Genomic DNA, 22,328 nt, shown 5'->3' with positions numbered 1-22,328 from the left:
CTCCCCCCTCACCCCAGCCCTCTCTGCTTCCCGCAGGGGCAGGAGAATCCAGGCAGGCGGTGGGACACAGGGGCTGGCCGCTGCGGCAGGCAACGGCTCCCGGACCCCCTCCTCAGCACAGAGAGCCAGAGCGCGGCGGCAGCGGGGTCCGCGTTGGTGCTGAAGAGGCAACGGTCCCAGGTGCCCACCCTCGCTCCCTACCATGCCGTCCAGCGGGACCCTTGACGCCAGCAGCCCCGCTCCGAACCGCGAGGCGCTCGACACACACAAGGTAGGGTCCCACCATGGCTCTGCCGGCTCTTGGCAAGTGGGGAGCTTCCAGGGGGGCCCTGCTCGTGCCACAGTGATCCCTATTGCTGGACTTCGTGCTGCCCCCACTGGTGCCGGGGTGGCAGCAGGCTCTGGGGGTATGGCTCGCCCCTGGCCACCACTGGCTGGCACATGTGCCAGAAAAGGGAGTGCGGGGTCTCCTCTGCCACATGCCAGCCGCGCTCCCCCCTTGCCGTGGTGGGGAGCGCGGTGCAGGGCAGGGGGAGCCCTGAGCTGCAGCCGGGATTAGCGCGGATTGAGCTATTCTTGGCGGTGGGGGAGTATGGGGTGGGGATGTGGAAGCAGAGACCTGCTGTCACCTCCCAGCAGTGGCCAGGGTCGGAGCAAGCCCGGCTGCAGGGAGGGGGCTGCTGCAGTGGCAGGGTCCCCCAGGATGGGGGCTGCCCTGGTTCTGGGGATGGATGGGTGGTGATGGGGTGGGTGCTGGGTGCTGTGGGGCAGTGGGAGGGGACCGTGGGGTATGCATCAGGAGGTGGCCCCATAGCCTCGCCATGACCAGGCTCAAGCCCTCGTGCCAGTCCTGCTCCACCCTGATGGGGGTCCCATCTGCTGTTGTGGGGGCTCAGGGGTCCCTGCACCACCCCACATGCAGTGCTCAGGCTCGTGAGGGAACCCCTCCCTCCCATGCTGGGTGGCACAAGGTGCATGCTTGTCTTCTCATTGCCACACCATGCATGGGGCTTGTAGCCTTGTCCAATGGAACCCCATCCCCGGTACATATCACCCCTGCCCCGCTGGCCGGAGGGTGGCTCTGTGGGGAAGGGTGACCCCCAAACCACCCTGCCTGCTGGGGGCTGAGCAGAGGCCAGACCCGGGGGCTGGGGGTGTCACAGAGATGCAGGACAGGGCAGGCAAGATGATGCAAGAGATGCAGGACCGTGCTGGGTTTGGGGTGCTGGGGTGAGCAGCAGGCTCTGACTGCATTCTCAGTGCTCCCTGGCATCCCTGACATGCAAAGGCACACCAGGCCAGCGTGGCTGCTCCCCATGCCGGTGCTGGCAAAGGCATTACTCTTGCTGCAAAGAGGAGAAGCATCCTGATGGGTGCAGGGGCAGGGCCTGCCTTGGTCAAGGCGTGGGGACCGGGGCAGACGGCCAGCTGGATGCTGTCCTGCTGCAGGCAGTGCAGGGTCAGGGTCATCTGAGTTCCTCCAGGCTGGCTTGGTTGTGGCGGCCACACTGTGGTCCCTGCGTCGGTGCGCCCTGTGCTCCAGCCATGGCTCTTGGCTGCTGGAGGGACCGACTTGTGTATCTGCCGGGAAGTGCCCAGCATGTTCTTGGCACCGTTTGGGGGCATGAGTAAAGCAGGGGTCAGTTGGTTGGTCCCATGCTTTCCCCCGTGGCAGGTTATGCTGGAGTGGGTGCATGAAAGCAAGCCTACTTGCGCTGGTCACCAGCACCAGGAGTGTGAGCGGGGTGGTGGGGCAGCCCCCAGGAGGCAGATGTGGCAGCCCACCCTATGTTTTGGTGCAGATCTGGAGGTGCGTGGCAGAGCCGGCTTGGAGAGCAAGGCACGGGGACATGGAGTGGGGGAGCTGCAGGGAAGAGCCATGGGAGGAACAAGTGCCTGCAGTGCAACCCAGCTCACCCTCGAAAGCAGGACCTGACAGTGCCAGTGCTGGTCCCCAGGGTGCCAGCAACCCACGTGGGCTGGCAGTGAGCATGCTGCGAGCGCACCCAGCTGAGCGCTGTCCTGGCCTGACCCCGCCGGGATGTGGCATTGCCTCCCCCGCGGCCACGCGCGGAGGTCACCTCAGCCGAAGGGATGCATGCTGCCTGCACAGCCAGGAGGACGAGGCCATCCCTCAACACTCGCAGCACCGTGGGTCACATGGGTGCCGGCTGCTCTTGGCACAGACCTGGTGAGGCTGGGCTCCAGCTCCTGTGTGAGTGGGGTGTCTGCACCTGCCTTCTCCTATCCCACCAGGTCTGTTTCCCCCCAGTACCAAGAGCTCCCTGCTCCCACCCCACCACCAGCCCAGCGCAGCCAGGAGCTGGGACCCGGCACGGCAGCCGTGGAGCCAGCACTGCGTCATGCAGCAGCTCTCCTCCTCGGTGGTGGTTTCCCTCTGGGTTGTTGCTTGGCAGCAGCGCAGGAGCACAGCGCATCAGGGACGCACCATGCAGCCCCACGCCTGGCCAAGCCCCAGGGAGAAGGGCAGCAGGGTGATGGACTGGGAGATGACTCAGCTCCGAGCGGGCTGCAGGCAGCGAGGGGCTGCAGCACCGGCACCCCTGTGCCAGGCTGAGGGGGAGCAGATCCCCCTCGCGGCCCTTCTCACCAGCCCCTGCTCATGCCCAGGCTGCATCCCTGCTCCTCAGGCGCCTGCCCCACTTTTGGGGTGCCAGCTATGCCACAGGGGATCCCCGCAGCCCCAGTGCTGCCCCACGTCCCCCGATGCGCTGGTGTCCCCCGATGCAACTGTACTGAGCCCTGTGGTGGGGCTGCCCTGTGTTAGCAGTTGTGGGGATGGCTCAGAGGAGCTCTGCTTGTCCCCGTGCGTGCTGGGGGCACCTCCCTGCCTCCACAGCAGGGACCCCGCTGCCCTCACAGCTCTGGCATTCCTCAAGCTGGCTGCCCGGTGGCGTTTCACAGGGTAGGCGCTTGCAGCGGCGTGGGGAGCAGAACAGAGCCCTGAGCACTGACTGGCAGGGGACTGCCCTGCAGGACTGCACCGGGGGTCGCGCACACTGTGGCAGGAGCTGGCCACTGCTTTCGCAGGCAAGTCACTGTGCCCAGCACTGCCTTGCCGGCACAGTGCTGGGCCCAAGCCATGAGAGGAATCACAGCAGTGCCTATGGCCACCACTTGGCAGTAGGACAGGGTTGGGGCAGCCCAGAGCCCCCCCAAGAGTACTGCAGCACACCTGTGGTGGGGTCATTGCGTGGGGACCCTGAAGAGCACCCCTAGAGCACCCCGTCCCCTCAGTGGCACCCACCAGGCACTCCCCAGCTGCATCCTCTCCCGGCCGAAGGAGGACTGGCCTCCCAGCACAGCATAGCGCCACGCACTTTACACCCCGCCGTACCTTTTCTTTACATCCAGCATAAACACTGCCAGGGCCTGGTCAATGTTGGCACAGGGCAGCTGGCCAGAGCCATGTGCTGGCAGCCAGGGTGGCACTGGGGGCAAAGGGATGGCTGTCGGGGGGCTTGCTTACCCATGGCACTCCCGCTGCTGGGAGCAGGGCTGGGCTGAGCTCCCTGGGCTCTGTGGTGCTGCTGGGTGCCCTGGCAGTGGCAGAAGCTGCTCATCTCCCTGTGGAGCTGGATGAAGCATGGCCTCATGGCGGGGACAGGCTGTAGAGCTGCAGGTCCATCGACAAAGTGTGGCGTCGCACAGTTTGGCAAGGTGGGTCCCTGCGACTGCAGCTGGGGGGGGTCTGCTCTGCACCCTCCAGCCACAGGCTCCCAGCCGGCTCTGCCACATGGCGAGGTGCGGTGAGCCTGTGGGGCAGGGACCCCTGGGAATCTCCCCCTGGGGGCCCCGTATGGCTCCTGCACTGGGATGGGGCTGGAACCATGATCCTGACGTCGTCCTTGGACCCGTCCCAAAACATTCCGCCCAAGACTGCGTGAGGAATAGTTCTTGGCCTAGGGCTGAGCCCCCAGGTGCCAAGGTGCCGCCTCTCCTTGCTCAGCCCTGGCTTCCCATCCTGTGGCTTGGTGCCGGTGGGTGCCAGGGCTGGGCACGGTCACTGCAGGGCTGGTGGGGTGTGGGGTCAGTGCCAGGGTCTGGAGGCTGCTCTTCCCCATGTGCAGGCAAGCAGCATGCAGCATCAATGGGGCTGGGGTGAGTACAGTCCCAGCGGGCCACCGTCATGGCTGGGGATGAACCAGCACGTGGCTCCTGTGAGATCCCATATGCACAGCCCCAGGCAGGGGGAAACAGGCAGCAAGGGGCATGGGGGGATGCCAGCTGGGTTTGGGTGGGTGGGCGGCCAAGAGGGAGCTGGTCTGGAGGACCACAGCTGTGGGGCACTGCAGCCACGGGGCACCAGGGCCATGGAGCATGGCATGTCCCAACCCTTCGGGACATGGGCTGGACCTCAGCGGTGATGTGCCAGCTGCAGCCTGGCAGTGCTGCGGGCAGTGCTGGCTGCAACCACCCCAGCCCATGGGGAAGGAGGGAAACAGCGGGCAGGAATGTGGCTGGGGCTGGCGCCCACCATGGCTGCAGGGCTGCGTGAGTACAGCTGGATGTCGGTGCTGTCTGGCTGCCAGCCCCATCCCCTCCCCGGCCTCTCCCTCGCCAGCCCCCCGCCGGCCTCTCCTCTTTCCCCTGCTCCCCCCTCCGTGGCCTCTTCCTGCCTTGGCTGCTGCTGCCGGGATCTTCTGGGGCTCAGGTGAAAACGGCCCCGCCACTGCTGCGGGACATGCCAGAGGCCCCACGCAGCCCTCACCCCACATGCATGTCCCCCCGCCATGCCACAGTGCCAGGCACGGGCCTCCCAAGAGGGGAACAGGGCCTCCGGCACACTACGGTCCTTGGGCGGCTGCTGCAGCCCCAGCGCAGGGAGCAGGTTCATTTCCTGGGGCCATGTTCCTGCTCTGCCGCCCGTGCTAGCGTGGGTGTCCTGCCAGCGCCTGGGTTTGGGCCACGGTGCCGGGGAGGGGGGGACAGGGTGGTGGGGCGCTGGCAGCTGCTCAAGGGCACAGCACAGAGAGTGTGCGTCGTCCCCCGAAGCACCCGTGCTGGGGGCGGCACGGGGAAGCAGACAGCTGCTTGCCTACTCCAAGGGCACCCTGGCTTCTGCTGCCTGCCCTTGTCCCCAGGGAGCTTCACAGCTCCCTGCAGGCCCGCCGTGCCGTGCTGTGCTGTGGAGTCCACGCAGCCCTTTCTGCATGCAGCAGTGCAGGAGCCCCCAGCCCCACATGTGCAGGGCTCTGGTGGGTTGCAGGAAGGGGCATGTACCCCCAAGCCAGCCATGGCACAGGACACGGCACAGGAGGGCTCACCCGGCGAAGGCAGCCAGCCCCACAACGGCTCGTGCTGCAGCCCAGGCCTGGCAGGAGCCACAGTCGCCCTTCTAATGGTGCCCGGGGGGCTGCTGGCTTGGTGATGCCAAAAGCGCTCCTTGCCTGCTGGGTGCCTGGCTGTGCACAGCCCTCGGCGCTGTACCCATGGTGCCAGTGATCCCAGTGCCGAGCAGGAGCAGAGCCGTGCCCAGGACCGCAGGCTGCCCGGCCGCGGGGTTGGCGGCATAACCGTCCTCTCTGTCTCCGGCTCGCAGGGGGAAGAGGAGCTCGAGGAGAACCAGAGCAAGGAGGAGAAGCAGGAGCCGGGGACGCCCATGAGGAAAGCCGGGCGGCCCGGGCGGAAGCGCAAGCATGCCCAGGTGAGCCAGCGGGCGCTGGGTGCGGGGGCCAGGTGTGGGGGGGTGGGGCGTCCCCCCCACCGCCTGGCAGATGTGCCGTGTTGGCGGGAGACTGTGGCTCCCAGTGTGCTGCGGGCTGGCCAGCCTCCCCTGCGTGCCGGGGCACCCGGCCGGGAGGAGAGCACGAGGGCGGTGGAGCAGCAGGAGGGGAGCGGCCCCCACCCTGGCCCCCAGCGCTGCCCCCTCCCCATGGCCCCCGGCAAGCCCTTCCTGTGCATGGCAGCAGCAGCGTTCCACTCAATGCAGCTTCAGTCGAGGCCCCACCATGTATTTGCTCCCTGTCTGAGGGGCGGGCACCCCTGTTCCCCCTGGGGCTAGCTGGACTCCCCCGGCTCCCTGGGCGATGATGCACGGCTCTCAGGCTCACGCCAGCAGCTGCAGTAACAAGGCAGATGTGAGTGTGTGGGGCTGAGCTCCCCCAGCTCCTGCCGCAAGGGTGATGCCCGCTCTTAAGTGCATGAGGCTCGATGAGCTCCCAGTTTGCTAGCCCAGCCAGCTGGGATCGCAGCCTGCCCAGCACCAAAGCAGCTGAAATGGCTCATCCCAGGGCCCCAGCAGTGCCATTGGCCGAGGGGCTGGCACGTGAGAGCACTGCGCTGCTCACAGGCTGCCATGCCCGCAGTGGGGTGCTGCGGGGTGATGGGGGGGGGGGGGGGGTGTGCGGCGCAGAGCTTTGGGGAGCAGCTGGCTGTGGTGGGGCCCTGGGACAGGGCACCTGTGGCCAGGGGGACTCATGGAGGCGGTGGCTTGGCCCTCTTGAGCTGTTGTGTGTCATGATGCCAGCTGGGGAGCCACAGTGGCTTCTTCCCTGTCGGGTGTTATGTGGCCGGCTGCTGGTGCCACTGTGAATTTGGTGTGCAGAGGAGGAGCAGAGGGTCTTTTTGATGCTGAAGCCCCAGGGGGAAGGTGCACATTGTCACCCTGGGCACAGGCACAGGCAGGGCTCAGGCAGCATCCCCGTCCCCTGACCCTGCGTGAGGGGAAGGAGAGTAGAGCTCCCAGGTGGGGAGATGAGCGGGGCCAGTGTGCCTTTGCTGCTTGAAGGTTGAAAAACTGTTTTGCAAATGTTTCTGGCTGAAGAAAGGGTTAATCCTGTGCTTGGACATGTCCAGATCTGTCCTGCCTGTCCCAGTCCCTGATCTCTGTCATTACAGTGGCAGGGGCACCAGGAAAGCCAGAACAGCATTGCCTGCAGTGGGCAGGGGTGCAATGGGGCGCAATGGGACGCCAGGCCAGGAACGGGGCGGCCAGGCTCCAAACGCTGGCTGCAAATCCAGCAGTGGGGCGTGCCGGGGCAGGGGGAGCTGTTTCGGTGGAAGAACAATGCTGGCACGGGAACAAATGGGGAAAGTCATCGGGAACAGACAGAGCCTGGGAACCAGGAGGTCTCTGGCTGCCAGAGCAGGCGGCCCCAGGAGCCCCCTCCAGCACGACGGGTCGGGAGCGGGATGGACAGATGGCGGCGGTGCCACCACATCAGGCACCTCCCGGTGCCCCCTGCAAAAGAGCTGGCCAACTCGCAGTGACTGCCTGTCCCATGTGCGCTCGCTGCATGCTCCCACATGCTGCACCTGCCCCGTGCGTGGTGCCGTCCCAGCCGGCTGGTGGCTTCCGCTGCCAAGCAAGTAGAGCTGGCAGGCCCCGCGGGCACTGCCAGGAGGCCAGGGAAAGCCCTGGCCGGGTGCAAGCTGCTAAAAATACCCTCCCCGCTGGAGAGCCCTGTGGTGCCAAGTGCCTGCAGGAACAGCCCCTGGCCAGGGGCACCAGACCGGGATGGAAGGGACCCAGTGTGTGGCATGGGGACCCTGGGTAAATGGCTGGCTCCCTAGGGACCAGCTGAGGGTCACCAGGACCCCATTTACAGGGACACAGTGGGCAGGTGTGTTGCAGGAGGGTGCCAAGCGCCCACCTTGGCCTGTGCCTGGGGCAGGGACGTGAGCCCTGCTTGGGGATGGAGCTCGCCAGCACAGGGGTCCCAATGTGGGGCTGGCAATGCTGCTGCCACTTTTCCTAGTGCATCCATGGGGTGGGAACTCAGCCCTGGGACATGCGTCAGGGCCAGGTCCCCACAGGGAGCTCGGTGGGGTGCAGAAGACAGGCAGGAGGTGGCAGGGAGGCAGGAGGAGGTGATGCCGACAGGTGCTGCAGGCAGGCCTGCCTGCGCCGGAGCTGGGGGCCGTGGTGCTGAGGAGTGGCTGTGGGGACAGGCAGAGACAGACCCTGGCAGGGGCCAGCAGCTGCCAGGCAGAGTCGGGGAGCCTTGCCTGGCGGCAGTAACCAATACCTCTGGTGAGCCATGCTGTGCCATGCCAAACCGTGCAGTTCTGAGCTGCACCAAGCCATGCCGGGCCATACCATACTGTCCTGCGGTGCGTCGTGCCAAGCCGTGCTGCGCTGAACCACATCGTGCTGTGGCTCAACGACCAGCGCCTCCAAGCCCAGCCAGGCCTGGCAGGGGCTCAGCAGTGGGACACCCCTCTGCCAGTGGCTCCGTGGTTGGTGCCATGGATGGCAGCGACTCTCCCGGCCCCTTCCCTCTAGCAGAGGGGGCATGGCCCAGGGGCAGTCCCACCTGGCAGCAACTCGGGCTCAGGCAGGGGCTCTGCAGCTTTGGAGTTGCCGCCAGCGCTCTGGAACCGGGATCCCCAAGGGCTGTGGTACATCGAGGCTGTCCCTCATCACCCCTCTGTGGGGACCGGTCCCCAGAGTCACCATGCATCCCTGGCACGGCCAGCCCCTGCCCTGCGGCCGAGGCCCCCCAGTGTCCCCCTGGCAGTGAGTGAGGCAGTGGGGCCATGCAGCCCGACAGGCTCCCGGTGGAGCAGCGTCCTTGGCAGGGGCCCAGCAGAGGGGAGGGGAGCGGGAGAAAGGCAGCGCTTGTTCCCAGGGCCCGGCCGGCGCAGAGGAAGCGGGTGGGTGGGCAGGAAGGCAGATCCGCCGCCGGGCCCTCCTCGGGGACCAGGATGGGCGCCGGGGCGGCCAGGGGTGGCCGGGGAGGGGCAGGGCTGCAGAGTGGGTCCTGGCCACCCCTTCCCTCGTGCCACCCTGGCCCGGTGGTGGTGTCCGACCGGCAGCACTGGGACGTGCTGGCAGCACCCTTGTGAGTTGGAGTCCCATTCCGAGCCAGGTAGGGAAGCGGCAGCAGGGCTGGAGCCGGGGTGCTGGGTTTGGCTGGGGCAGCTGTTGAGGGGCTGGAGGTGTGATGGTACAGGAGGCTGGTTTCGGATGGGTGCCGTGCCAGGGCATGTCGGCCACAGTGCCAGGTGGGCTGTGTGTCCCTACCCTGACAGCTGGTCGTGAGGGGATGTGGTGCCTGTTCTTGTTCAGTTCCTGGGGTTAACCTCCCACATGCCGTCCCACTGCAGCACAGAGGGACCTGCCTGCCCGGCGCAGCTTCCTGGCATTGTCCTGCAGCGCTGCAGGGCCCAGCGAGGCCCCTGCTGCAGGCACGGAGCTGGGCTGAGTCGGGGCCATGGCAGATGCACATTGACACCCGTTGCCTGAAAGCACGGCGGGCCTGGATCTGCCACGCTGGCAGGAAGGGCAGAGCCTCAACAGCAGGACAACACGCAGCACAGCAGCCCCCATCTGCTCCGCTGGGTGGTAGGCATGTGGTCCCAGCAGGGTGGCACTCACCAGCCCCAGGGCCAGCCGTGGTTGGTTAATCCTGGTGGTACTGCCGTGGCCTCGCAGCCCTGAGGGGACCTCATGCCACTGTGTTCCCGCCACCCCCATGCCCACATGGCCAGCAGGCGAGTGGACCAAGCTCCCCACAGCCATGCCTCTGCCAGCCCCCACAGCTGCCTAATCCAGAGCGTGCTGCTGGCCTTCCCGTTTCCTCCCGGGAAGCCCACGCAGCCCCTGCGATTGTTTTCAGCACAGTGTCCAGGATGTGGCCCCAATCAGGAGGCGGGAGCAGGGCTGGAGGCGGCTGGGCCCCCACTACGAGCTGCAGCCTGGCACTGGCACCACAGTGAGGGGATGGCAGCCAGGGACCCCAAGGGAGGGCGGCTCCTCAGGCTGGGGAGCTGGGGGTGCTGGTGTGTAGGGTAGGGGGGGGACACACAGCGGGAAGTAGGTCCCTTCACACTCACTGTGGGGCTGATGCAGGGACAGAAACCCCAGGCCTGTTCCTATGAGGGACCTGAGATGGTCCTCAGCTTGTTCCTCCAACTGCAGACGCTGCCTGCTTCAGTTTGCCCGAGTCTCCCTCCTTCCCCTTTGCTCTGGGCTGCCCTGTCCCCTTCAGCAGCTCCTCCTGCCCTGAATCCCCCTGGCCACTCTGAGCCAGGGTGGCTGGAGTGCAGCAGGCACAGTGGGACACAGACAGAGCCTGTGCCTGCGCTGCACAGTCACTTCCAGAGCCAGTGTGAACCCTGGGTGCAGGCATGCAGCAGCTCTCCCCACTCCATCAGCCAGGGACTTTGCTCTCCAGCATCCATCTCACCAATGGTGCCAGCTCCTTCTGTTGCTCCAGGGCTGCATCCAGGCACACCACAGCATCCCTGCAGCCTGTTCCACCACTGTGGTCAGTGTCCAGAGCTCCTAGGGTTGCAGCATCTACCAGCCAGGCATACCAAGGTTTGTTATTCAGCCTCCATTGCCCCATGCATGCCCTTGCTCATGGCTGGGAGCGCCTGCGTGGTGGCCTGGCACAGCATCTCCACCCTACTGATGGCAACGGTGTCTGCTTGGTTGAGCCATGCCCTCCCAAGGATCCTGGGCTTTGCCACCTGCCACAGCCCAGAGGCCGTCCAGCATGGGGACCGGCTGCCGGGCACTCCTGTGACTGGTGGTGGTGGCTCATGTGTCCCTGGCACGTGGGTGTGTGGTGGCCCCTGCAGTGATGCGTGCACATGCCTGGCACAAGTGACATAGCCATGCTGTCCCTAGGTGGGAGCAGTGCAAGCTTGGCACAGTGGGTGTGTGTTTGGGAGTGGTTCCCTGCGTCCCCATGGGTGGCCAGGCATTGTGCTGGCATGGCTGTGGCTCCCTGCTGGTGCTGCCACCCACCCTGCGAGGGTCCCCTTTGGCCCCCAACACCCCCTCACACCTCACCAGCCCCTTCCCCACTGTGGGTTCTGGGGCAGTTTGTACCCTCTTTCCTGCCTGCACTCGCAGCCCCTCAGTGGGGAGCCCCCAGACTCCCACACGCCAGGGCTGGGGCAGGCGAGTGAGCAAGCAAGTGGAGGAAGTGACTCTGCCAGCGAGCCGGGGCGGCCAGGCCGAGCAGGAAGCACCCGCCGCCACTGGGCCGCGGCCGCCAGCGCTGGGAGGAGGTGCCTGCACACGGGTGGGTGGCAGCCAGACGGGGGTCTGCACGCCAGCCAGAGGGGATGCGCCATGGTAAGTGGCACATGGCTTCCACCACCTGCCAGGCATGCCTGGGGAGGGGTCTCCGGTGGTGGTGGCACAAATCGGGGTTGCCCCAGCAAGCAAAGCCTCCTCCGCCACCTGCTGCTCAGCGTCCCGTTCCCAGTGGCACCAGGGCAGTTTGGGCAGCACGGGGGGCACCCCAGCAGCACCATGAGCACCCTAGCTCACACCAAGCCTGGCTGGCAGCTCAGCGTTTGCTCCCTGGCATCCTGCCATGGTACGGTGCATCCTGGGACATGTAGTTTGCTGGGGACGGGCAGGAAGGTCCCTACATCTGGCTCCCCTCCATGCCATCCTGAAACCGTGCCAGCCCCACGCCGCAGCCCCGGCACGTAGGCCCTCCCGGGGGAGCTGGCAGAGCTGGGGCAGAGGTGGGGGCAGGTGGCAGTGAAGGGAAGGTGCCGGTGGGCTGCCTGTCTCCACAGCACGGCCGTGTTTCCTGCCATCACTGCTGCAGAGATGGGGGGCCCTGCTCCAGCCCAGGAAGGGTGGCAGGCAGGCATCCCATCCCTGAGGTCCTGCAAAGCCCATGACACTCTCAGCTTCTCGCTAAGTCCTTTCTGTGGGCCCCGGGGGGGTGCAGGGATGGGGAGGCAAGCGCAGGGCTGAGGGGTGCACAAGCTTGCAGAGGTGAACAGGGGACTGTGCAAGCTTGTGGAAGCAAGCATGGGGGTCAGGGATGCACAAGCTCATGGAGGCAAGCACCGGCCTCAGGTGCACCAGCTCACAGAGGCAAGCATAGGGGTGGGAGATGGACAAGCTTGCAGGGGCAAATGTGGGGGTGCACGACTTGCAGAGGCGAGTGTGGGGCACAGGAAACGGGGCTGGGTGCCACCTCCTCAGCTCCTGGCACCGGGAGGCAGCGGCAGCTGCTGTGGGTGTCTGTCCTTTGGGCATTCAGCTGCCGGTGCTGGGGGAGCGGCGCTGAGGCCAGGACAAATACCCCGGCCTGCGGGCAGCATACAGGGTCCCCGGTGGGATGGTGCCGGTGGGCGAACGGCTCCACTGCCATGCTGGTGAGGACCAAGCCCCAGGGACAGGGGTCACTGTGCCCCAGCATGGGGTGAGGCTGCACACCTGGGAGCACACCCAGGAGAGGGCCAAGTGCTCCCCAACAGTGTAGCAGCGGGGCTGACCAGGTCCTGGGCGAGCGGCAGTGGCAGAGCCCACCCAGCCACGGCTGCGCTGCGCATTGGGCTGCTGCAGTGACGCAGCAGCACTTTCACTCTCCTTTGCCACTGAAACCACCGGGCTGTGCTGCTCCTCTCGCTCTGACTCTGCTCCTGCTCCGGCTCCCACCGCCGCCAGCCCTTGCCATGCCGCGCTGTGCCTCACGGCTCCCCCAGGGGCTGGCAGCATGGCGATGCCATCCCCAGCGCCGCAGCCACACTGGCATGCTCAGCACTGCCGTCTCCCTGTGCTCACGTCGGCGCCGTCTGGCACACGGGCATGTGCTCGAGGCCAGCGTGCTGGTGAGCGCTGGCGCCAGCAGTCCTCCCCCGTGTCTCACGCTCATGCACACTCGCCACTCTGTTGCTGCACTCGCGAGCCGGGGCCAGCTGCACATTTCCTGCAGGTGCCGGCACCGCCTGTCACACACACGCACCCGCCTGTCGCACACACTGGCACCGCCTGTCACACACACGCACCCGCCTGCGGGTGTTGGCGTTGCCCGTCTGACACACACGCATGCATGTCACAAGCTCTGGCTGTGCCTGTCACGCTCTCTGCCACTCTCCGACTTCACATTTGTGTGTCATGCTTGCACGCATGTCTGCACACAGGGTTGTCACAGGGCCTGGCTCTGCCTGTCACCTGTACACACACACACATCGTGGTCCCCAGCTCTGCCTGGGGCATGCACACACATGTAGCAACACCCACAAGCACCTGTCACAGGCTGTCCCTCCTGCCATGCACACACACACGCGCGCACACACACACACACACACACATATGTGTCACGGTCCACAGCTCTGCCTGTTTGCACACACAAATGTGTATGAACACCCACCAGTACCCATCACAGGCTGTCCCTGCTGCCATGCATGCACACACACACACAGTTGTCACGCACCCTGTCCCTGCTGTGACACACGCATGTACCACAGCAGCCAGCTCTGCCCATCATGCACACATGCATGCAGCCATCACAGGCCCTGGCTCCGCCGGTCTTGCACAAGCGTGTGCATGCACCATCTGCTCCGTGTTCCTGCTGCCAATGGGGACAGGCAGGAGCGAGGGGGTCCCAACGCTGGCCCTGCGCCGCAGCATTGCAGCACAGGGAAGCCAGGCAGGACAGGCAACTCCAGTGTGCCCTCTGCACTGGGGATGTCCTGGTGGACATGGGGAGTGGGGCAGCTGGGTGACATCCCAGCTGGTCTTTGTCCTGAGAGTACCATGGCCATGTGTCATGCTTCTGTGAGTGTTTTGTGGTGTTGTGTCCTGGTCCAGAGGGTTTCATGGCCACTTATTCTGGTCCTGAAGGTGGCATGGCACTGGTCATGGTCCTCATAGTGTCATCTCCATTTGTCTTGTTACTGAGGGTGACATGATGTTGTGTCCTGGTCCTAGCGACATTGTGGTGGTGTGTCCTGGTCCTCAGGGTTTCATGGTTGGACTTGATGATACAGTTGGACTCAATGATCTTAAAGATCTTTTCCAACCTAAATGATTCTATGATTCTGTGGTCATTTGTCTGGGTCCTGAAGGTGTCACAACAGTGTATCCAGGTCCTCATGGTGGCATGTCTTTGTGTCTTGGTCCTAAGGGTGCCATGGCATTGTGTCCAGGTCCTCATGGTGTCTTCTCCACTTGTCTTGGTCTCAAGAGTGCCATGGCATTGTGTCCTGGACGTAAGGGCATCATGGCAGTATGTCCTGGTCCTGAAGGCATGGCAGTGTATCAACATCCCCATGGTGTCATGTCCTTGTGTCCTGGTCCTCAGGGTGCCATGGCTCCATGTCTGGGTCCTCGTGGTGTCATCTCCATTTGTCTTGGTCCTCAGGGTGATGTGGTGTTGTGTTGTGGTCCTAAGGGCGTCATGGCATTGTGTCCTGGTCGTGAAGGTGGCACAGCAGTTGACTGAGGTCCTCATGGTGTCATGTCCTTGTATCCTTGATCCTGAGGGTGCCATGGCATTGTATCCCAAGTCATCATGGTGTCACCTCCATTTGTCTTGGTCCTGAGGGTGCCATGGCATTGTGTCCTGGTCCTAAGGGTGTCATGGCAGTGTATCCAGGTCCCAATGGTGTCATATCCTTGTGACTTTGTCCTCAGGGTGTCATGGCTTCATGTCCTGATCCTCATGCTGTCACCTCTATTTGTCTTAGTCCTGAGGGTGATATGGCATTGTGTTGTGGTCCTGAAAGTGTCATGGCAGTTATCAAGATCTTCATGGTGTCATGTCCTTGTGTCTTGGTTCTGAGGGTGTTGTGTCATATCCCTGAGGGTGTTCATTGCAACATGACCTGCTCTTCAGGGTGTCATGGCAGTGAGTCTTGGTCCTGAGGGTGTCTTGACCACTTGTCCTGGACCTGAAGCTGCCATGCATTGTGTCCTGGTCCTGAAGGTGCCATAGCCTTGTGTTCTGGTCTTAGAAGTGTCACAGCTCCAAGTCCTAGTCCTTGTGGTGTCACCTCCATTTTGTCTTGGTCCTCAGAGTGTCATTGCAATTTGTCCTGTTTCTGAAGGTGCCCCAGCATTGTGTCCAGGTCCTCTTGGTGTCACATCGTTATATCTTGGTCCTGAGGATGCGTGGATGTGTCTTCTGTTTGCTAAGGGTGTCATGGCTTTGTGTCCTGGTCTAGAGGATGTCATGGCAGTGTGTCCTGTTCCTTAGGCTGTCAGGGCAGCATGTCCTCATCCTGAAGTTGCCAGGATAGTGTATCTGGGTCCTCCTGGTGTCATATACTTGTGTCTTGGTGCTGAGGATGCCATGGATGTGTGTCCTTTTCCTGACTGTCAGGGTGTAGTGTCCAGGTCCAGAGGATGTAATGGCAGCCTGTGTCACGATACCTCAGGGTGTCACAACAGCGTATACAGGTGCTGAAGTTGCCCTGACTTCAGGTAATATCCCGGTCCTCGTGGTGTCGCCTACTTCTGCCCTGGTCCTGTGGGTATCGTGTTCCACTGTCCAAGTCATGAAGATGCCATGTCATTGTGTCATGGTCTTGGGGGTGTTACTGTAACATGGCCTGCTCCTGAGGGTGCTGTGGAAGAGTGTCCTTGTCCTGAGATTGCCATGGTAGAGTGTTGTCATCTTGAAGTTGCCGTGGCATTTTGTTCTGGTCCTAAGGGTGCCATGGCAGTGTATCTTCGTCCTTAGGGTGACACAGTGGTGTATCCTGATCATGAGGGTGTCACATCCATGTGTCCTGTTCCTGAGGGTGACATGGTATTGTGTCCTGGTCCTGAGGGTGCTGTGGCTGCGTGTCCTGGTCCTGAGGAGGCCAGGGCCCCATGTTCTGTTTTTACGGGTGTCACAGCAGTCTGTCCTCATCCTGAAGGTGCCATAGTTGTGTCATGACGGTGCCATGTCGTTGTGTCCTTGTCCTAAGGGTGTCATGTCCATGTGTCCTGGTCCTGAGGATTCCATGGTGTTGCATCCTGGTCCTGAGGATGTCATGGCACCATGTCCTGGTCCTGAGGGCATCGTGGCTGTGTATCCAGGTCCTCACAGTATCACATCCTTGTGTTCTCGTCCTGAGGGTGCCATGCCATTGTGCCCCCTGTTTCTGAGGAGAACTTATTGCAGCCTTTCAGTATATAAAGAGTGCTTATTAGAAAGAGAGGAAGGCTCCTTACCAGGGTCTGCAGTAACAGGACAAGGGGCAACAGTTTTAAACTGAAAGAGGGTAGGGTTGTGTGGGACATGAGAAGAAAATATTTTATTATGAGGGTGGCAAGACACTGGAGCAAGTTGCTCAGAGCGGTTGTGGGTGCCCCATCCCTGGCATTGTTCAAGGCCAGGCTGGACAGGGCTGGGGGCAGCCTGGGCTGGTGGAAGGGGTCCCTGCCTGTGGCAGGGTGGTGGGACTAGATGGTCTTCCAAAGGTCCCTTCCAACCGAAACCATTTTGCGATGCTGTGATTCTGTGATGTCCATGTGTCCAGGCTCTGTGAGTGCCATAGCAGCTTTTCCTGATCCTAAAGATGTCATGGTAGTGTGTCCAGGTCCTGAGGATGCCATGGCTCCATGTCCTTGTCCAGAGGGTACCATGGAAGCATGTCCTAGCCCTGAGAGTGCCTTGGCTGATTGTCCTGGTCCTGAAGGTGTCATAGAGGTGTGTCTTGGTCCTAAAGGTTCTGTGGCAGTGTGTCCTGCTCCTGAGCATGTCATGAGGCCACACCTCGAATCCTGTATTCAGCTTTGGTGTGCAAGTGCAAGACCTTGAGGTGCTGGAGCATGTCCAGAGCAGGACAACAGAGCTGGGGAAGAGGCTGGAGCACCAGTCTGATGAGGAACAGCTGTGGGGACTGGGGGTGTTCAGCCTGGAGAAAAGGAAGCTCAGGGGGAACCTGATCGCTCTCTGTAGCTGCATGACAGGAGGTTGTAACGGGGTTGGTCTCTTCTCCCAAGTCACAAGCAACAGGACAAGAGGAAACAACCTCACGTTGCACCAGGGGAGGGTTAGACTGGATATTGGGAAATATTTCTTCACCAAAAGTGTTGTCCAGCACAGGAACAGGCTGCCCAGGGAGGTGGAGTCACCATCCCTGGAGGGGTTTAAATGACATGTAGATGTGGCACTTAGGGACATGGGTTAGTGGTGGGCTTGGCAGTGCTGAGTTGACAGTTGGACTTGATGATCTTAAACGTCTTTTCCAACCTAAATGAGTCTGTGATTCTATGATGTTGTGATTTGGTACTGAGGGTACTGTGGCTTTTTGTCCTGGTCCTGAGGGTGTCATGGCAAAGTGTCTTTGTCCTGAGGGTGTCTTGACCACTTGTCCTGGCTCTGAAGCTGCCATGCATTGTGTTCTGGTCCTAAGCATGCCATGGCTCCATGTCCTGATCCTCATGGTATCACCTTCATTTTTTTTGGTCATGAGGGTGCTGTGGCATTGTGTCCTGGTCCTCATGGCATCCCCTCCATTTGTCTTGGTCCTGAGGGTGCCGTGGCCATCTGTCCTGGACCTGAGAGTGTCATGACCACTTGTGCTGGTTCTGAGGGTGTCATGGCTTTGTATCGTGGACCTACAGGTGCCATGACAGTGTGTCCTTGTCCTGAGGGTGTCATGGCAGTGTGTCCTGGTACTAATGATGTCATGTCCATGTGTCTTCATCCTGAAAGTGCTGTAGCATTATGTTCTAGTCCTGAGTATATCATGGCCATGTGTCCTTGTCCTGACGGTGTCACTGCAGCATGTCCTGGTCCTGAGGATGTTGTGGCATTGTGTCCTGGTCCTGAGGGCGTCACAGCAGTGTGTCATGGTCCTGAAGGTGTCACGCTAGCATGTCTAGGGCCTTGACGGTGCCATGGCTTTCTGTCCTGGTTTTGAGGTATCCATGGCAGAGTGTCATGGTCCTGAGGATGCCATGGCAATGTATCCTGCTCCTGAGGATTTTCTGGCATGTCCTGTTCCTCAGGGTGCCGTAACAGTGTGTCAGGGTCCTGAGAGTGTCACATCCATGTGTCCCTCTTATGAGGTTGCCATGGGAGCATGTCTTCATCCTTTTGTCCTGTGGCAGTGGTTCCTGGTCCTGACAGCACCATGGCAGCATGTCCTCATCCTGAGGCTGTCACAGTACCATTTCCTGTTCCGGATGATCTCATCTCTATATATCCTGGTTCTGTGGATGCCATGGCATTGTGTGATGGTCCTCATGGTGTCATGACACCATGTCCATGTCCTGAGGGATCCATGGACACGTGTCCTGGTCCTGAGGGTGCCATTGCAGACCCATCCCACTGTGGGGTATGCTGCCAGCCTCTGCAGGCATCGACAGCCCGGCACGCCTGAGATGTAAGAGGGGGAATTTGGTCATTTTGGAGTAATGCGCTTCTGTCCCCACATTGTCACTGTGTCATGGAGCTATGTCTCTGGGGGTGTGGGTTGTGGTCCTGGAAATACTCTTCGTGCTGTGACATCTGCAGTGGGGAAGTAGGGTCAGGGCAGGGTGATGGGGACAAGGACAGGGTCTGAATGGGGCCGGCCACCCCAAGGTGATGGAAGGGCTCCTGCCGTGGGATGTGGTGGTGATGGCTGGTGGGGTTCAGGCTGGGGGTGCAGGTGGGGGCACGAGGATGGCCATGCCTCTGCCCAGCAGCACCCATTGCAGCTCCTTTTCCTCTCCTTCTCGGCAGGTGGAAAGCAGTGACACCCCCAAAGACATCGCAGCCGTCCCCAAGTGCCCCCTGCCCTGCCCAGAGGCCAGCCCTGCCGAGCCGCTGCCCAACGGGGACGTGGAGGGGGACGGTGCCCAGTGGAAGGGTGCAGAGGAGGGTGGTGCGAGCCCCAAGGGTGGGCGCTCCGAGGAGGACGAGACGGAGAGCCTGCCAGACGGCGAGACGGGCCAGGCGCTGGAGAATGGCCGCTGCACCCCCAAGGAGGGCCTGGACGCCCCGGCCGATGAGGGTGAGCTGGCCCCTTCCGACCCCCAGAAGAAACGCGGGAGGAGGAAACTCCTGGAGGCCACTGAGAAAAGTAAGACCTTAGCCTTGAGGGCTCCCTGCCGCAGGGCTGTGGCTCTGCCCGCGGTCCCACCAGTGCCTGCCACACCTCTCCAGGCGGGGACCCCCGGCCCCCACCACCCTGCCCGGCATGCTGTCCCCGGGAGGGGTCCGGGCTGCAGTGGCTCCTGGTCTGGGGAGCACTGCCGGAGGAGGAGGAAGGGCTGAGCCCCTCAGTGCCACACGGGATTTGGGGTGGGGGCGGCAGATCAGAGCCGGGTGCTGCCCTTGCATGCTTGTCCTGTCACACCGCCCTTTCCACTGGCAGGAACAGGGTAAGCAAGAGGGAAGTTCAGTCCTTGTCCTGCCAGCACAGCCGGTGCAGGTGCCCCGTGGCGTGCAGGGGCCCCGTGGCGCACGCATGCCCCTGCCTGCATGCGAGCCAGCCCAGGGCATGCCCACCACTGCCAGTGCTTGTGCCGCTTTGCATGGCAGCCCTGCATGTGCCAGGAGCAGAGCGGGAGGTGTGTGCATGGTGCAGTCCTGGGACCATGCTGCCCTGGTGCCGAGGAGGTGCCAGCTCTTGGTGCCAGTGCTGCTCTGGGTGTTGCAGGGAACACATGATTTGGAGGGCTCAGCACCACGCTGGGAGCACCCAGCCGGCAAGCGGCTTGGCAGGGAAGGCCCTGGGGGTCCCAGTGGACACCAAGCCAAGCATGAGCCAGCAGTGGGTCCTTGTGCAATGAAGGCAAATGATGTCCTAGGCTGCATTAGGAGCATTGCCCACCAGTTGAGGAGGACACCTCAAGATGTGCTGGCTCAGTGCTGGGCTCCCCAGCCCGAGAGGGGCATGGCCAGGCTGGAGAGGGTCCAGCGAGGGGCCACCAAGATGCTGTGGGACTGGAGCCCCTCTGCTCTGGGGCAAGGCTGCGGGAGCTGGGACTGCTCAGCCTGGCACAGGACAGGCTCAGGGGGTTGGATCCGTGTCCATAAACACCTGCGGGAGGGTGCCGAGGGGACGCAGGCAGCTCTGCCAGCGGTGCCCAGTGCCAGGACCGGAGGTGACGGACCCTAAATGGGTGCCAGGAGGGTCCCTTTGGACCCCAGGACACACTCCTTGGTGTGAGGGTGACATGGGTCCAGGCTGCCCAGAGCAGTGGTGGGGATCTCAGTCCCTAGAGACCCTGGTTGTGGTCCTGGGCAGCAGCTTAGGGCATCCCAGCCTCTGCCAGTCCATGTGTCATGTCTGTGAGCGCAGGTATGGATCCATGTGTGCAGCTTGGGGAGGGCTCCCAGCTCTGCTCCCCCTGCCTGCTGTGAGACCCTCAGCTGCTCTGCAGACCTCAGCACAGCGGACATGGGACACCCGCTCCCCAGTTCGTGCTAGCCCCATATGCTGCCCAGCCATGCCCATGCTCCTGTCTGGGCAGGCAGCGCCATGGGGACCAGGTTCCCAGGGCCACCAGGTGTCCAGACTGCCACTCACTGGGGTCAGGCTTTGCACCCATCCGGTGCCTTCCGTAGCTGTGGCTGCTCACAGGCAGAAGCGGCTGCAGCACAGGCCATAGGGGAGCCAGCCCAGCACTGGCCCTGGCTGCCCCCTGGGCACACACCAGCCTGTGTCCCTGCTGCCACCATCCCTTTGGCTTGAAGGTGCTGGGCAGTGGGATGGGGCAGCATGGACCAGCCATGAGCTGGGATGGGGAGCCACGCCTGCTCCACAGGAGGGGACAGACAGCTGGCAGCAGAGGGGGCACAGAGCTGGGGAGGTCACAGCACTGGCACCACAGGGCACCGCTGAGCAGGAGCAGGGTGGGAATGAGGGGCTTCAGGCTCTGGTTGCTACAGGCTTCTCAACCCAGGTCAGCAGAGAGACCTGCTGCTGGCCGCGCTGAACAGGGCATGGAGACAGGCAAGGAAGGGCTGGGCTGGAGCTGGGGGAGGCTGGGCTGGAGACAAGCAATGCAGATGCTGCTGCAGTCACGAGGCACAAAGCAGGCAGCTGAGGGAGTGGAGAAGCCATAGCTGGCAGCGCAGCACAGATGGTCAGGGGGACCTGTTGCCTGGGCTGGGCATGGGTCATGGTACAGCCGCAGTGCCAGGCTGGCCCTGGTGGCTGAGGGGAGCTGGACCAGATGGGCTGAGCCAGTGGGATTCAGTGCAGCACACCCCAATGTGAAGGCCAGCATGGAGTGGGGTGGAGACAGCTCCAGGGTGCCCTGCCACCAGCTCCTGTGTGCAGCAGAGCTCTGGTTTCAGAGGCCAGCAGCAACAGGCACTGGCTGGAACAGGAGCACAGTGCCCTGAGCACAGTACGTGAGCATCAGTACCATCAACGTGTGTGCTGTGAGCAGGTCAGGCTTCACCTTCCAGACTCAGGCTGGTGTTCATCCCTTTCCCCTCAGCAGTACAGAGCTCATCCTCGTGCGAGGTGACCTGCCTGCAGGGCCCTTGCATGGTGCTCATCCTTCTGCTCTTCTTGCCTGCATCCCTGCTGCGCAGGCACTTTCTGATTGTGTGGAGGCTCTTCCCTCCCCTCTTCTCTGGTGCTTTCCTGCAAACACAGCCAGTGTCTGCTGCCATGCGCTGCATGCCCTGGCGCTGCTCTGAGGCTTCTCTGCCAGGCTTGGGGCAAGTGCCCTGGTGATGCTGTCAAACTCGTACCCAGTGGTACCCAGAAACTGCCTGGGGGAGCCATGCCAGTGCCAGGAGCTCGCTCCCTTCCCTAGAAGCCATTTCCAGTGCTTCAGCTATATCTGCGGTGAGGTTAGTGGCAGCATCATCGTCTTCCAGCAGCAGGCTTGCCTTCTGCCAGATCTTCTTCTGCTCCTTGGTCCTTCAGCTCCTGCTGCCTCATGCCTGGCTGGCCAGCGGGCTCTCCCGAGCATCCTTCACCCGCTCACCCAGCACTCCTGCACCCAGCGCTGGTTCCTCCTTGCACATTGGCTTTTCACCTCTCATTGCCCAGCACAGGGCTGATCTTCCAGCACTGCCTAAGCATGACTTACCAGCCATCCCGCCAGCTCTGCACCCCTTTGCTCTCCCCCCCAGTTCTGTCCCTGCCAAAATCCCTGGTGGAGAAGGTCTCGGTGAGGGTTCTGCTGTCTGTTGGTAACTCTGTGTCCTGTCCCAGCAGCACAGCTAGCTGGCAGAGAGCACATGGCATGGCACTGCTGCAGGTGCTGGGACGGGCAGGAGCTGAGGCCAGGGCCTTTGCCGAGCGCCAGCCATGTACAGGATGCTCAGGCAGTGAGCTGCAGCAGCAGGAAGGTGCGGCAGCAGCCCCGCTACTGGTTACAGCCGGGTGCTGGGCTGTACACCCCACAGCCGCACAGCAGGCAGTGCAGCAGAGGCAGGGGGGATGCTGGCTGCATGTCCCCAGTATAGTCAGTGTCCCCCAGTTTGGCGAGTCCCAGTGCCTGGGTTGCCGAACTCAGTGATGGAGAGACCCAGCATCTCAGAACAGGCCAGGACCCCTCTGCTGTGCCTGAGTTTCCCCACCTGACATCCCCATGCCTGTGGGCAGGGCTGGGAGGACAGGTTGGCTGGGTACCCCCAGGGCACTCACACATTCCTATGCCTGGCACAGACCAGAAAGCTGCTGTCCCCCCCAGTATACCCCAGTGTCCC

At 62.7% G+C, this 22,328-nt stretch overlaps 1 protein-coding gene across 5 annotated transcripts in view; it reads left to right on the top strand.

Annotated features, from left to right (window-relative positions):
• Positions 1–22,328, top strand: part of DNMT3A (DNA methyltransferase 3 alpha) — a 48,833-nt gene that overhangs the window by 6,729 nt on the left and 19,776 nt on the right. Inside the window, exons 2-5 of one of the 5 annotated variants that reach the window (XM_056343534.1) lie at positions 37–271; positions 1,803–2,191; positions 5,564–5,668; positions 18,393–18,663. In XM_056343534.1, the coding sequence (XP_056199509.1) occupies positions 2,042–2,191; positions 5,564–5,668; positions 18,393–18,663 (526 nt within the window). In that variant the 5' untranslated portion in view covers positions 37–271; positions 1,803–2,041. Of the gene's footprint in view, positions 1–36; positions 272–1,802; positions 2,192–5,563; positions 5,669–10,927; positions 11,054–18,392; positions 18,733–22,328 lie in introns of those variants that run through there. The other 4 variants (XM_056343533.1, XM_056343535.1, XM_056343536.1 and 1 more) reach the window with 4 other exon arrangements.

The sequence above is a fragment of the Falco biarmicus genome, chromosome 6, assembly GCF_023638135.1.
Source record: "Falco biarmicus isolate bFalBia1 chromosome 6, bFalBia1.pri, whole genome shotgun sequence".
NCBI lineage: Eukaryota > Metazoa > Chordata > Aves > Falconiformes > Falconidae > Falco > Falco biarmicus.
Note: the sequence above shows the minus strand (reverse complement) of the source record. Positions and strands in the feature narration are given on the sequence as shown.